The following is a 16,618-nucleotide window of genomic DNA, read 5'->3' as shown; positions in this document are numbered from 1 at the left end:
CCAATGCACCTCAGACCACCTGTCCCTTTCTGTTCATCTGCTCCCCGCCTACTATTCCCTTTAGTCACACTGACTCCATTATCTAGTTCCCTACAGGCCTACGTTTCTACCTCCTTTCTGTCCAGTATTTGGTTCCCATCCCCCTGCCACATTAAACCCTCCCTCAAAGCATTAGCAAAAGCAGCCTCAAGGATATTGGTTCCAGTCCGGCCCAGGTATAGACGGTCCGATTTGTAGTAGTCCCACCTTCCCCAGAACCAGTTCCAGTGTGCCAAAATTGTGAACCCCTCCCTCCTGCACCATCTGTCAAGCCACGCATTCATCCTGGCTATGGAAGGTATGTTGCCTCCCTGGTGCCAGGGTCCGGGACGTCTCCGATCGGGTGTATAAGGTTCTAAAAGGGGAGGGCGAACAGCCAGAAATCGTGTTACATATTGGCACAAATGATATAGCCAGAAATAGGATTGAGGATATAAAAAGTGACTTCAGGGAGTTAGGATGGAAGCTGCAGAGCAGGACGAACAGAGTAGTGTTCTCTGGTTTACTACCAGTGCCACGAGATAGCGAGGTGAGGAACAGGGAGCGGGCGCAGCTGAACACGTGGCTACGCAGCTGGTGTAGGAGGGAGGGCTTCAGATATGTAGACAATTGGGATGCCTTCTGGGGAAGGTGGGACCTGTACAAGAAGGACGGGTTGCATCTGAACTGGAAGGGGACCAATGTCCTGGGTGGAAGGTTTGCTCGAGTAGTTCAAGAGGGTTTAAACTAGTATGGCAGGGGGGTGGGAACCTGAGCTGTATACCAGAGGTGAGCGTTGATGCAGGTGAGGCAGTAGCAAGAGGTAGACCAGCTAGTGGGAAGGATTTTCCTGGGAAGGAACCAAGGGTTCGGTTAAAGTGTGTTTGCTTTAATGCAAGGAGTATCAGGAATAAAAGTGATGAACTTAGAGCATGGATCAGTACCTGGTGCTATGATGTTGTGGCCATAACAGAGACATGGGTTTCTCATGGGCAGGAATGGTTGCTGGATGTTCCAGGGTTTAGAACATTTAAAAAGAATAGGGAGGGGGGAAAAAGAGGAGGGGGTGTAGCACTACTAATCAGAGAGGGTATCACAGCTACAGAAGCTTCCATTGTCGAGGAAGATCTGCCTACTGAGTCAGTATGGGTGGAAATTAGGAACAGCAAGGGAGTAGTCACCTCGTTAGGGGTTTACTACAGGCCCCCCAATAGCAGCAGGGAGATTGAAGAAAGCATAGGTCAACAGATTTTGGAAAAGTGTGCACGCAGTAGGGTTGTTGTAATGGGTGACTTTAACTTTCCTAATATTGATTGGAACCTCCTTCGAGCAGAAGATTTGAATGGAGCTGTTTTTGTAAGGTGTGTTCAGGAGGGTTTCCTAACGCAGTACGTTGACAGGCCGACGAGGGGAGAGGCCATTCTAGACTTGGTGCTCGGAAACGAGCCGGGGCACGTTTCAGATCTTGTGGTGGGAGAGCATTTTGGTGATAGTGCCCATTACTGCCTCACATTCTACATAGCTATGGAGAAGGAGAGGATTAGGCAAAATGGGAGGATATTTAATTGGGGAAGAGGAAACTATGATGCGATTAGACATGAGTTAGGAAGCATGGACTGGGAGCAGTTGTTCCATGGTAAGGGAACTATAGACATGTGGAGACTGTTTAAGGAACAGTTGTTGGGAGTGATGAGTAAATATGTCCCTCTGAGACAGGCAAGAAGGGGTAAGATAAAGGAACCTTGGATGACGAGAGCGGTGGAGCTTCTTGTGAAAAGGAAGAAGGTAGCTTACATAAGGTGGAGGAAGCTAGGGTCTAGTTCAGCTAGAGAGGATTACATGCAGGCAAGGAAGGAGCTCAAAAATGGTCTGAGGAGAGCCAGGAGGGGGCACGAGAAAGGCTTGGCAGAAGGAATCGGGAAAACACAAAGGCATTTTACACTTACGTGAGGAATAAGAGAATGATCAAAGAAAGAGTAGGGCCGATCAGGGATAGCATAGGGAACTTGTGTGTGGAGCCTGAGGAGGTAGGGGAAGCCCTAAATGAGTTTTTTGCTTCTGTCTTTACGAAAGAAACGAACTTTGTAGTGAATGAATCCTTTGAAGAGCAGGTGTGCATGCTGGAATGGATAGAGATAGAGGAAGCTGATGTGCTGAAAATTTTGTCAAACATTAAGATTGACAAGTCGCCAGGCCCGGACCAGATTTGTCCTCGGCTGCTTTGGGAAGCGAGAAATGCAATTGCTTCGCCACTTGCGAAGATCTTTGCATCCTCGCTCTCCACTGGAGTCGTACCTGAGGACTGGAGAGAGGCAAATGTAATTCCTCTCTTCAAGAAAGGAAATAGGGAAATCCCCGGCAATTATAGACCGGTAAGTCTCACGTCTGTCGTCTGCAAGGTGTTAGAAAGGATTCTGAGGGATAAGATTTATGACCATCTGGAAGAGCATGGCTTGATCAAATACAGTCAACATGGCTTTGTGAGGGGTAGGTCATGCCTTACAAACCTTATCGAGTTTTTTGAGGATGTGACTAGAAAAGTTGATGAGGGTCGAGCTGTGGATGTAGTGTATGTGGACTTCAGTAAGGCATTTGATAAGGTTCCCCATGGTAGGCTCATTCAGAAGGTCAGGAGGAATGGGATACAGGGGAACTTAGCTGTCTGGATACAGAATTGGCTGGCCAACAGAAGACAGCGAGTGGTAGTAGAAGGAAAATATTCTGCCTGGAAGTCAGTGGTGAGTGGGGTTCCACAGGGCTCTGTCCTTGGGCCTCTACTGTTTGTAATTTTTATTAATGACTTGGATGAGGGGATTGAAGGATGTGTCAGCAAGTTTGCAGACGACACAAAGGTCGGAGGTGTCGTTGACAGTGTAGAGGGCTGTTGTAGGCTGCAGTGGGACATTGACAGGATGCAGAGATGGGCTGAGAGGTGGCACATGGAGTTCAACCTGGATAAATGCGAGGTGATGCATTTTGGAAGGTCGAATTTGAAAGCTGAGTACAGGATTAACGATAGGATTCTTGGCAGCGTGGAGGAACAGAGGGATCTTGGTGTGCAGATACATAGATCGCTTAAAATGGCCACCCAAGTGGACAGGGTTGTTAAGAAAGCATATGGTGTTTTGGCTTTCATTAACAGGGGGATTGAGTTTAAGAGTCGTGAGATCTTGTTGCAGCTCTATAAAACTTTGGTTAGACCGCACTTGGAATACTGCGTCCAGTTCTGGTCGCCCTATTATAGGAAAGATGTGGATGCTTTGGAGAGGGTTCAGAGGAGGTTTACCAGGATGCTGCCTGGACTGGAGGGCTTATCTTATGAAGAGAGGTTGACTGAGCTCGGTCTCTTTTCATTGGAGAAAAGGAGGAGGAGAGGGGACCTAATTGAGGTATACAAGATAATGAGAGGCATAGATAGAGTTGATAGCCAGAGACTATTTCCCAGGGCAGAAATGGCTAGCACGAGGGGTCATAGTTTTAAGCTGGTTGGTGGAAAGTATAGAGGGGATGTCAGAGGCAGGTTCTTTACGCAGAGAGTTGTGAGAGCATGGAATGCGTTGCCAGCAGCAGTTGTGGAAGCAAGGTCATTGGGGTCATTTAAGAGACTGCTGGACATGTATATGGTCACAGAAATTTGAGGGTGCATACATGAGGATCAATGGTCGGCACAACATTGTGGGCTGAAGGGCCTGTTCTGTGCTGTACTGTTCTATGTTCTTTCACTTCTGCTCTGACCAGCATGTGGCCCTGGTAGCAATCCTGAGATTACTACCTTTTGAGGTGCTACTTTTTAACTTGGCTCCTAACTCCCTAAATTCTGCTTGTCGGACCTCAACCCGTTTTCTACCTATATCATTGGTGCCTGTATGCACCAAGATAACTTCCTGTTCGCCTTCCCCCTTCAGAATGTTCAGCAGCCGATCAGAGACATCCCTGACCCGTGCACCTGGGAGACAACATTCCATTTGGGAGTCTCGTTTTCGACTGTAGAAACGCCTATCTTACTCCCCTTACAATCGGATCCCCAATGACTATAACCTTTCCCCTCTTTTTTCCCACCCTTCTGTTCAGCAGAGCCAGCCACGGTGCCATGAACCTGGCTACTGCTGCCTTCCCCTGTTGAGCCATCTCCCCCATCAGTATCCAAAATGGTATACCTGGTTCGGAGGGAGATGACCGCAGGGGACACCAGCACTGCCTTCCTTCTCTTTCTCTGCCTTTTAGTCACCCATTCCCTTTGTCCCTCAGCAATCCTTTTCTGCAGTGTGACCAACTTGCTAAACGTGCCATCCGCGACCCCCTCAGCATCGCGTATGCTCTAAAGTCAGTCTGTCTGCAGCTCCAGAGCCATGATGCAGTCTAACAAGAGCTGCAGCCAGACTCCCTTCCTGCACACAAAGGAATCAGGGACATCAGCCTGTTACACTGCTGCAATTCTGATTTTCCCCTTTTGAACTTATTTTTGTGTAAATGTTTTCCTTTTTGCTGTTGCTTTCTCTGCTATCTTGTCAATGGTATTAGAAGTTACTAGGCAATAAACTCAAATCGGCTTAGTGTAACTAATTCGATAGTAACAATCTTGAGCCTGAATTGTGAGCGAATAAATCACTGGGTCCTGATTGACTTAACCCTAATTTCAGCCAAGTGACGAGAGAGAGAGTTGATGCATTGGTTTCAGTTGTCTCTGGCAACACATTCCAGGCACTTATCACCCTCTCTTTTTTTTTTAAAAAAGGAAATTGCCTCTCCTGCCCTTTTAAAATTAAACTTCTACCTTAAACCTGTGACCTTAAGTAATTGACCTTTTATATCCCAGGGAAGAGACTGACTATTCGTACTATTCATGCTACACATAATCTTGTAAACTTCTTTCAGGTCACTCCTCATCCTTCAACATTGGAGTTTTACAAAAGGTTTGTCCTTGTAGCTAATACTAGGCAACCGTTTCCATACCTTCTCTAAAGCTTCCACATCCTTCTAGTATTGTGGTGACCAGAACTGTAACCTGTATTCCAAATGTGACTTAACTAAAGTTCTGTACAGCTGCAGCATGACTTGCCAATTTGTATACTGTGCCCTGATGATGAAACCAAACAAGCCTTATGCCTTTTTGCCCACGTAATCCAGTGGTGTTGCCACTTGCGGAGCTGTGGAACTGTGTACAGATGCCTAGATCCCTTTGTATATCAATGGTACTGAGGGTTCTGCCACTTACTGAATAGGGAGGGTAAATTCAAGTAACCTGTTCTGGCCAACATACTATGGTTATTATTGCCAGCAAACCTTTTTAAGGTATACATCACAGACTACTGTGAAAAATGAAAGCTTATCTAAGTGGCAACATTTTCAGCATGAATAGAAGTTTGTTGAGCTAAAGATAAACGGTTGTAGTAGGTGTTTTTTCCCATTTGTGAGATGTAACAAATGTAATGTGATGGAATAATGCAGGGGCCTCAAGTTTACAACTTCTAGTTATGTAGAGTAGTAGATGAAGAGGCTGAAGGTATGATTGCTAAATTTGCTGATGATATAGCTTGAAATGCAGAAGGTTAAATGAGGATATATGGAAGTTATAAATAGATACAGGGTTGAAAAAAAAAATAAAGAATCTGGCAAATGAGTATACTGAGAGAAAATAAGGAATTTTCCTGCCAAATGGACAAGCATGCTACCTAAATAGTGAGAAATGGCAGTGCTCTAAGATGGAGACATCAGGGTGTGCTAATGCATAAATTGCAAAAGTTAGTATGCAGGTACAGTAAATATTTAGGAAGGCTAATGAAACATGATTGTTCATTGTGAGGGGAATTCATTACCGAGATTGGGAGGGTTATGCTCCAGTTATACTAGGCATTAGTGAGACCATATCTGAAGTATTGCTCAGTATAGGTCTGTTTATTCAAGGGGGCATGTAAATCTATTGAAAGCCGTTCAGAGAAAGTTTTCTCGGCTAATAATTAACTCGATTGAACTGTCTAAGATCTTGAGGGATCTTGACATGATGTATGTGGGAATGATATTCCCTCTTCAATTTGAATCTAAAACTAGAGATCTCCATTTGAGATCGAAGTATCTTTCATGCTGATCGCTGGCTGTCTTGGAGTGCTATTTGTCAAAAGTGAAAGTAGAGTCTTTGGATTTTTACAGCTGAGGTAGGTAGATTTATGATAAGCTGGATTATCTAGCCAAATGGAAATATGGAGCAAACGGGTTAGCCACGCTGTTAGCAAATGGCAGAGCAGGCTTAAAGAGAGTTCATGGCCTACATTTATTTATTTGTATGTACTTGACCTCTTGACTTGGCTTTTAACTTGCAACTTTTCAATGGCCCAGTGCTCTCCTCAAATCCTACCTCTTACCAATTTGTCACCCGTTGTTGTCCTGATTTTGTTTCTCTGCAGTTCCTTGGTCCCTTATTTTCAGAACTCTGACCCATCCCAACATTTATACATGCCAGACTTTTAAATATATTTGGGATTTAGGAAGTTAAACAGATTTTGTATAATTTAATTCCTTCTATAAATACATTGGTGTATTATGTATAAATGCATCTTGCTTTTGTTCCTGTAACAGTAATTAAAAGTAATAGCTTTAACTTTTTGTGGTCAAGTTTGTAATGGTCCCTTCCTAAGTTTGGTTTTACCAATTTGCCTGAGATCAGCTAATCAGAAGCCTTCTGGATAGCTTCATTGAAATCACTACGTTTGTGTTTAATGTTTTGGTAATTCTCTTTCTGGATATTGAAGTGTTGGTATTTATGATTGCGGTTTTTTTCAGAGAATCTGATATTACCAAAGAGCGAATTCATAAGATCTTGGCTACAGGAGCAAATGTCATCCTGACAACTGGTGGCATTGATGATATGTGCCTAAAGTATTTTGTGGATGCTGGTGCCATGGCAGTCCGCCGATGTCTGAAAAAGGACTTGAAGCGAATTGCAAAGGCAAGTGGGGGTAAGTTGAAATTCTGACTTGGCAACTCTTCCTGTTTTGGTTTCGCCTTGCTGTTATCAGCATATTTTTTTGGAACATATTTGGAATATGTTTGTTTATTTTGCCTAATTCAATTTTGAAGGGCATTTTTTCATTGTTTCTAGAAGATGAGCGTTTGCTTCAAATTGTTTGTGTTTTTTTTAATCAACCTGTCAAGATATGTTCTTCATCTCTAGAGCTGGTGGGACTTGAACCTGAGCCTCCTGGCTCAGAGGTCGGGTCATTGTCACTGTGTCACAAGAACCCCTAATTGTATGCTTGTTAAAGATCATCAAATATGCAGTGACAAAATCTTGGTTGTGGGATGGGGGTGTGTGGAAGAAACAACATCTGGTTAGGTGATCGCTACTAACTGTGAAACTCATATCCGTTTCCATCCTTGAGCCAGGTCGCCCTGTCCAGGGAAGGCACCAAGTCACAAACTAACATTTTTTGAGGGGCCTGTGCAATGCAAATCTGCTCACCTGAAGCATAAACATTAACTGTACATACGTGGGAGCAAGGACTTGAAGCAACCCAGTGCACAGTGAATATTTTACCAGTTGACACTAGCAGCTCAGGATATTTTGTTTTAAGTGTTAGAGCTTTTGAAATAAAAGCAGAGAATCATTTTGGACCATAGCAGGTAGGAACAAAAGTAAGCCATTCAGCTTACAGAATCTGCTCCATGCAATGAGATCATGGCTGACCTGAGAATTCTGAAGCCCACTTTCCTTCCTTATGCCCAAAACCTTTCATTTGCTTATTGATGAAAAATCCATTAATCTCATCCCTCAATATATACTTAATGACCCAGATTTGACTGCCTCTACGTCAAATCACTACCCTCAAAAGAAATTCATCCTAATCAGTCTTTAAAGTACGATCCCTTGTGACAGTCCCCCATTTTTTGACATGGGGCAAGTAGGCATTTTGCATCCACCTTGTCTTTGTAGAGAAACAGATCCTTCAGTCCAATTAGTCCATGCCTACAATGTTCCCCATGTAAACTAATTCCACCTGTATCTGTTTGGCCCCTATCCCTCCTAAATGGTGGACTGGCCCATAGTGTTCAGGGATGTGTAGATTGGGTGTGATATAGGGGGATGGGTCTGGATGGGTTGCTCTGAGGTCCAGTGTGGACTTGTTGGGCTGTAGGGATTCTATGATTCTTCCGAAACTAGGTACAGTGGTCAACCCAGCCCACTGCTTTACAATTTTAATCCACCCCTGCTACACTATTACTACACTATCAACCAGGATATTTGTTTGATTTCTGCTCAGATGAAACCCATCTCTCCTGAACAGCTTCCTCCTTTCCTAAAAGGTGATTCCAACGCACCAAAACCTAAACCCCTTCCTTCTACACCATTCCTCAAGCCACAGATTTACCTCCCTGATCTGCCTTTGCCCGACTGGTGAAGTTCAGCAAGTAACAGGGAAGACAAATGGAATGTCAGCCTTTCAAAGGGAAAGAGGCACAGAAGTAGGGAGGCTTTACTAAAACAATACAGGGCATTAGTCAGCCACAGCTAGAATACTGTTCTAACCCAAAAATAAACTGGCATGGAAGGCAGTCCAGACAAGGTTCTCTAGGTAGACACTATGGGCTGTCTTATGAGGATAGGTTGAGTAGGTTGGACTTAACAAGGATAAGAGGTGATATTATTTAAACATTCAAGATTCCTTATAAAATCATGAGGGCCATAGATAAGGTGAATGACAAGGGTCTTTTCCCTAGGGAAGGGGAGTTCAAATATAGGGGGCATATCTACATGGTGACAGAAGGACTTAAAAGACATGAGGGGTAACTTGTTGTTTACAGAGACGTTCACATGTCGAATGAATTGCTAGAGTGTGATGGATGCAAGTACAGTTAACATTTAAAGATGATTGGATAAGTACATGAATAAAATAGATTTAGGAGGGATAGGGGCCAAACAGATACAGGTGGAATTAGTTCACATTGGGAACATTGTAGGCATGGACTAGTTGGACTGAAGGATCTGTTTCTCTACAAAGCCTCTATGACAAGGTGGACGCAAAATGCCTACCTCCCCCATGTCAAAAAAAGGCATACTGTCACAAGAGATCGTACTTTTAAGACTGATTAGGATGAATTTCTTTTGAGGGTAGTGATTTGACGTAGATTAGACAGTGGGAGGAAACTGGAGCACCCGGAAGAAACTGGCACAGACACAAGAAGGTGCAAACTCCCCACAGACAGTCGCGAGAGGCTGGAATCCTCACGGGTCCCTGGCGCTGTGAGGTAGCAGTGATTCCTCCCACTTCCTACAGACTAAGGGTGTGGTCATGGGTACCCGCGTGAGCCCAAGCTATGCCTGCCTCTTTGTAGGTTGTGTGGAACAGTCCCTCTTTCGCACTACACTGGCCCTAAACCCCACCTCTTCCTCCATTATATTGACTGTATCGGCGCTGCCTCATGCTCCCAAAAGGAGCTCCAACAGTTCATCCATTTCACTAACACCTTCCACCCCAACCTCAAGTTCACCTGGACCATCTCCAACACATCCCTCACCTTCCTGGACCCTTCTGTCTCCATCTCAGACAACCAGCTACAAATGGATGTCCATTTCAAGCCGACTGACTCCCACAGCTACCTGGAATACACCACCTCCCACCCACCTTTTTTTTTGCAAAAATTCCATCTCCCTATTCCCAATTCCTTCACCTCTGCCACCTCTGCTCCTAGGATGAGGCATTCCACTCCCGCATATCCCAGATGTCCTCATTCTTCAAGGACCGCAACTTCTCTCTCCACCCCCTGCGAGAATGCCCTTGCCCGTGTCTCGCAGTTCCCACACTTCATCCCACACACCCTGCCCTTGCACTAACCGCCAAAAGAGAATCCCCCTAGTGCTCTCACACCACCCCACCAACCTCCAGGTACGTCACATCATCCTCCGACACTTGCGCCATCCTCAATGTGGCCCCAACACTGAAGACATTTTTCCAACCCCACCCTTGTCTGCCTTCCAGAGAGACCACTCTCTCCGTGACTCCCTTGCCGCTCCACACTCCCCTCCAATCCCACCACACCTGGCACTTTCACTTGCAACCACAGGAAGTGCTACAACTGCCCCCACTCCACCTCCCTCACTCCTATCCCAGGCCCCAAGATGACTTTCCACGTCAAGCAGGTGTTCACCTGCACATCCGCCAATGTGGTATACTGCATCCGCTGTACCTGTTGTGGCTTCCTGTACATTGGGGAAACCAAGCGGAGGCTTGGGGACCGCTTTGCAGAACACCTACGCTCAGTTCACAGTAAACAACTGCACCTCCCAGTCGCGAACCATTTCACTCCCCCCCCCCCCCCCCCCCCCCCAAAACCCCCTTCCTTTGGCGACATGTTCATCCTGGGCCTCCTGCAGTGCCATAATGATGCCACCCGAAGGTTGTAGGAACAGCATCTCATATTCCGCTTGGGAACCCTGCAGCCCAATGGTATCAATGTGGATTTCACCGGCTTCAAAATCCCCGCCCGCCCCCCCCCCCACTGCATCCCAAAAGCAGCCCAGTTTGTCCCTGCCTCCCTAACCTGTTCTTCCTCTCTTATCCGCGCCTCCCACCTCGAGCCACACTCCCATTTCCTACCTACTAACCTCATCCCGCCTCCTTGACCTGTCGGTCCTCCCTGGACTGAGCTATCACCTCCCCACCCATACTCTCCACTCCACCTATCTTCTCCTCTATCCATCTTCGGTCCACCTCCCCCTCGCTCCCTATTTATTTCAGAATCCTCTCCACATCCCCCTTTCTGATGAACGGTTTAGGCCTGAAACATCAACTTTTGTGCTCCTAAGGTGCTGCTTGGCCTGCTTTGTTCATCCACCTCCACACTTTGTTATCTTGGATTCTCCAGCATGTGCAGTTCCCATTATCTCTAACCACTCTGCCACCGTGCCTCCCTCAGCGAGAGAAAAGAGAGAAGATGGGAATGGGGAAAAGTGAGGCAAGGCTTCATGTTGACGGTGAACTACAAAATGGTTGTCTTCCAGTTGGAGAGGTGGGCAGCACTCCAGAGAGAAGTGCAGAGTTAAATTGTATGCATGTAAATGGACAGACTACGGTGAACAAAATTGGACAGGTGGCAGCAAAAATTGCTGGAGGTGTTTATGGCATTGTAAGCATTGGCAAAAACTTGGCTTAAACCACATATACAGAGTAATTTGTACTTAGACAGACCATAGGTTGGCACAACATCATGGGATGTTCTTGTTCTATGTTTCAAACCAGAACAGGACTAATACTTAATATCCTGGGTTATAAGTCTTTTAATAGAAACAACATGAATAAAAAGGGAGGAGTAGCAGTCTTTGTCAAAGGCGCTATCTTTGCCCTTGAATGAGATGAAATTCCTGAATTAGATTCTGTGTGGAAGCAAGGAGCAAGAAGTGGGTGGTGACTTGTTGGATATTTATTTTTGACCTCCAAACAGTGAGGAAGTATTTACTGGTGGGGCAGATATGGTGTAATTGCTGGTGATTTCAATTACCCTAGGGTAAACTGGGGAAAAAGATAAGATGGGGCATGGAAGGGGAGAAATTCCTGCAGGAGAACTTGCTGGAAAAGCACATTTCTAGACAATATCAGAGAGGAAGCTGTGCTGGATCTGGTCTTAGGAAAAGAGATCAAGTGGAGAAAGTTGAAGTGGGGGAGCATTTGGGAAAAGGGGATCTTAACGTCATGTTCAATACTAAGTAGGAAAAGGATAAAAATCAGTCAAGATTCTGGACTGGGAAAAAGCCAGAGTTTCAGGTGTGAAAGTTGAACTGGAGAAGGTTGATTGGAAATACCTTTTCGATGGACAACACAATGGATTAAAACTGGGAGAATTTTAAGAATGATTAATAGGGTGCAAGCTCATCATATGTCAAAGAGAAATAAATGAGGTATCCAAAGCTCGAGTACCCTGGATTACTAGTATTTTGAGAGAAAATGAGGAAGGAAAAGGCATATGTTGCATACTGGAGCGATAATAAGAATGGAAATCAGGAAGAGTTTCTCAAATGCAGAAGTGGGCCTAAGGTAGGAATAAGGAAGGCTAAGAGAGAGCATGAGGAAAGGATGGTAGGCTGCTCTAAAACAAGTGTTAAAAATGTCATTCATTCATATTAACAGTAAAATATTAGTCAAGAATAGAATGGGTACTATAAGGAACAAATAGAGTAAGCTGCTCCCTTAAGCAAAGGTTAATGTAGATATACTGAATAAGTACTTGTTTCTGTCTTTACCAAATTAGAAAATGGTGGCCTAAATGGTGAAAATGTGGGTGTTGAACAATGGAACAGCATAGAGTTGCTAAAAAGGTTGGCAGCATTCCAAGTAGAGAAGTCACGAGGTATACCTTGGAATGCTGAAAGAAGTAAGGGAGCAAATTGGGGAGCCATTGATTGATAGAAACTTTCCAAGCCTCTCTGAACACAGAATTAGTCCCAGGAAACTGGAGGACTGGTATTTAAGAAAGGGTCTAAGGAAAGTTTGGAAAATTACAGACCTGTCAGCTTGACATCAGTAGTAGGAAATCTGATGGATGCCATGAAATGGGATATGGTAACCATACGTCTGGAGAAAAATAAGTTAATCCTTAATAGTCAACATGGCTTTGTCAAGAACAGGTCATGACTGACATTTTGTTGGTTTCTTTGAGGGTGATTCAAGCAGCCGATGAGGATAATGCTGTCCATGTTGTATATTTGGACTTTCAAAAGGCATTTAATATGGTACCTTGTGGCAAATTGGTTATCAAATTAGCAATGTGTGTGAATGAGTCCCTGGTAATGTGGTTCAGCAGTTGGTTGAAAGATAACAATCGGGTGGTGGGTACAGATGTGCATTTCTCAATTTGGAGATGAGTTGAAAGTGGTGTTCTTGGCAATCGATGTTGGGATCCTTACTTTTTCTGGTTGATATAAACAACCGGGACATGGGTGGTGAAAGCATAACTTCTAAATTTGTAGTTGATGCAAAGCTAGGGAGAATGCTGAATGTAAGGATGGCACTGACTGACCTCAGAGGGACGTCAACAAATTGACTAAATGGGCAGATACCTGCCAGATGCATTTCAATGCTGAGAAATGAGGTAATGCATTTTGATAGAAGAAACACAGAGACAATGCAGACTGAAAGGTACAACTGGAGTCTAGGAGCAAAGGGACACCTGAGTTTACCTGCGTGACTTTGAAGGTGGCCAGGCAACTTGAAATAGTTCAAGGTTTGTAGGATCCTTACGTCGAGTATCAATACACAAGGAAGCGATGTTACCCCTCTACAAATGACTGGTCATAGCATATTTGGAGTATTGTTTGGTTCTGGGCACCTTATTTAAAAAGGGATGTTGTAGTCCTAGAGGAAATTGTGATGATTTAATCTAGGTTATTTTGTCCTAGTTTTTTTTAAGATTGAACAAGCGGTACTGAGCAGTCTGGAAGAAAGTAAACAGCGTGTGATCTTGAGGTGTTTTCTAAGTAGAACAATAGAAGCAGCCTGAATGGGTGTGGTTGAGTTCCCACAGATCAGAGTTTTTGTTTAGCTTCTTGCAATCGCTGTTGGGGCTTTGAAGCGGAAGCTTTTTCACCCTTGGTTATAGCCAAAAGCTGGGGGTGGGGGGGTTTCTGCCTGCTATGGCAATTGAATGAGAAACCATCTGTTTTCTGAATTTACTTTTTTTGCCCAAGGTGTTTTCTATGGGATGTTACTATTTTGCAACACTTAATTAGTAATAGTTATTGTATCTCTTATTCTGGTAAGTTTTCCAATACCGTTCAGTTTTCCCATTCTTCCTTTCTTTTGTACTTTGTAGTGAATGAATAAAGTGTGCTTTGCTTTAAATCTTGTAGTTTGACCAATCAAATTGCATCTGGAATGTAACGCCTTAAATTTACCTTTTTAAAGTAAGAAAAAGTTAGGATCCAGACTACCTTCTGAATTCTTTGCGGAGGTTTGTTTTTATTGTGCAAAGGAAATTCACTAGAATGATACCAGGAAGAAGGGATTTTAGATATAAGGAAAGGGGTGGCATGGTGGCTCAGTGGTTAGCACTGCTGTCTCAGCGCCAGGGGCATGGGTTCAATTCAAAAGATGTGCAGGCTAAGTGGATTGGCCATGCTCAATTGCCCATGTTATCCAGGGATATGTAAATTAGCTAGATTAACTATGGGAAATGTGCAATTACAGAAGGTGGGTGGGTCAGGATGGAATGCTCTTTGGAGAGCGTGTGGTCTTGTTGGGCCAAATAGCCTGTTTCCACACCGTAGAGATTTTATGAATCTGTTAGGGAAATTAAGCTTAATAAGACATGACCTTACTGAAAAATTCTAAATTATGGACAATTTCAACAGGGTAGAGAAGGATATTCTGTTTTCACTGTTGATATGTCAGTAACTAGGGGTCAGAATTTCAAGATTATCAGCATCCCTCGCTAACCTGTCTTTATCCCTCTGTACATGTTTTGACATCCTCACTACCTGCTTAACCAGAGATAACAAGGTGTAGAGCTGGATGAACACAAGCCAAGCAGCCTCAGGAGCAGGAAGGCTGATGTTCCAGGCCTAGACCCTCCTTCAGAAAACGTCCAATTCCTGCTTCTGAGGCTCCTTGGCCTGCTGTGATCATCCAGCTGTCTACACCTTGTTATCTCAGCTTCTCCTGCATCTGCAGTTCCTACTATCACCTGCTTAACTAGTTTTTTTGGTATCTGCAAACTTCACAGTAAATTCATTTTCCTCATCTAAGCCATTTTGTGTTGTACATAATGTCACCCCAACATTGATCCCTGTGGCATACCAATATTAGGGATTGCAGTCCTGAAAGTACCTCCTTATTCTAACTCCAGCTTCTAGTGAGATCGGAGGAACGGTCACTTGACCCGAAACATTAATTGTGATTTCTCCGAGTTAATGCTGCCAGACCTGCTGAGCTTTACCAGCAATTTGTTAATGTCTCTGTCTTCTATTGGTTAGGTAATCCTCTATCAATGCTAATATACTACTTTCAGTACCATGGGCTCTTAGCTTATCAAAAAGCCTATTGTTAATTGTTTTCTTTCTCCACAAATGGTATTTGAGAGCTTTTTAAAATTTATTATGACAATGTTAAAACGTATCGTATAGTGTTCAATACAATTTGGGGAGTGTCTTGTTCATTTTGATCCCACTTCTGGTTTAATAAATTAGTTAAGGGCAAACAAGAATTCAAGGATATTTACCTCAGATATTCCCCTTTGTTTTCTTTATAGCCACTATGTGTTCAACGTTAGCAAACTTGGAGGGAGAAGAAACTTTTGAAGCCTCCATGTTGGGCCAGGCTGATGAAGTGGTTCAAGAAAAGATTTGTGACGATGAACTGATACTGATTAAAAAGTAAGTTGTCATTGGGTAAAATGTGTTTTCTTTTGCTGTAAATACTGGACTTTAAGTTTTGTTTAAAGAGAAGCCTTTTAATAGCGTGTCTTCATTCACTTTGGATTTTTTTTTCTGCTGTTGAACTTTTTTAACCTGTCAGACCTCAGCTAGATTATTGTGTACAGTTCTGAGTTTCAGGACAGATGTGAATACATGGGTGGAGTGGAGAGGAGGTTTGCAAGAATCGTTCTAGGTTCATTTGTGAAGATACATTTGAGACGTTGGGACTTTTGAAGGGGAGATTTACATAGAACATAGAACAATACAGCACAGTACAGGCCCTTCTTTGATTGAAGTGTTCAAATTTGAGTTTGAGCTAGAGGGCCCGAGTTGAAAGTAACTTGCAAAGCAAATGCATTGTGCGACAAACTCCTGCAGAAAGGGTGGTTTGGGCCTGGAATGCGCTACCTGTAAATGCGGTGGAAGTGAGTTCGTAGAATCACTGCTATGTGGGAACAGGCCCTCGGTCCACAGGACATGCCACCTATTCTACACATCCCTGAACAATTAGCAATTTAACATGGTCAATCCACCTAACCTGCACATCTTTGGACTGTGGGAAACCGGAACTGCTGGAGGAAACCCATGCAGACATGGCGAGAATGTGCAAACTCCACACAGTCGTCCAAGGGTGGAATCGAACCAGGGTTCCTGGCACTGAGGCAGCAGTGCTAACCACTGAGCCACCGTGCTGTCCCAAAAAAAAACTAGCAGAGGAGAACTTACATTCCCTGACAGGAAATCTAACCTGGGCTGTGGTGGTGATAGCACTGAATCCTTACCATGAGACTACCAGGGAAGACAGACAATTCAATGATTTACATAGAAAAATAGAAAACGGGGGGCAAAACTGGGCCATTCAGCCCTTTTAGGCTGCACTGCTATTGAATATAATCATAGCTAATTGTCCAACTTCATTACTTGAAAACATTGTTTTAGTTGCGGGGAGTTTCCCGGGCTCACCGAGCCCTAAATGGCTGACCCCATTTCTAGGCTCCTTTCTGAATGTTCTTCCTGTGTAGTCCTCTTAGATTTGAAAAAGTTTGACATTTCTTCTCCTGTGCCCTACCCTTCATCTTTCCAAACTCTAATGAATATGGGTTAGTCCTGCCATCTCAGGGGTCAGTCTAGTAAACTTCCATTTCACTCCCTTCATAGCTAGAACATCCTTACTCTGGTAAGGAAACCAAAACTGGACACTGC

At 44.1% G+C, this 16,618-nt stretch overlaps 1 protein-coding gene across 2 annotated transcripts in view; it reads left to right on the top strand.

Annotated features, from left to right (window-relative positions):
• tcp1 (t-complex 1) overlaps nucleotides 1-16,618 on the top strand; it is a 65,600-nt gene that overhangs the window by 38,084 nt on the left and 10,898 nt on the right. For both annotated transcript variants that reach the window (XM_059648474.1, XM_059648473.1), the window contains 2 exons: nucleotides 6,796-6,971; nucleotides 15,250-15,373. In XM_059648474.1, coding sequence (XP_059504457.1) covers nucleotides 6,796-6,971; nucleotides 15,250-15,373 — 300 coding nt within the window. The remainder of the gene's footprint in view (nucleotides 1-6,795; nucleotides 6,972-15,249; nucleotides 15,374-16,618) is intronic.

The sequence above is a fragment of the Stegostoma tigrinum genome, chromosome 9 (genome assembly GCF_030684315.1).
Source record: "Stegostoma tigrinum isolate sSteTig4 chromosome 9, sSteTig4.hap1, whole genome shotgun sequence".
NCBI lineage: Eukaryota > Metazoa > Chordata > Chondrichthyes > Orectolobiformes > Stegostomatidae > Stegostoma > Stegostoma tigrinum.
The sequence above is the reverse complement of the archived record's forward strand: the minus strand, read 5'-3'. Positions and strand labels throughout refer to the sequence as shown.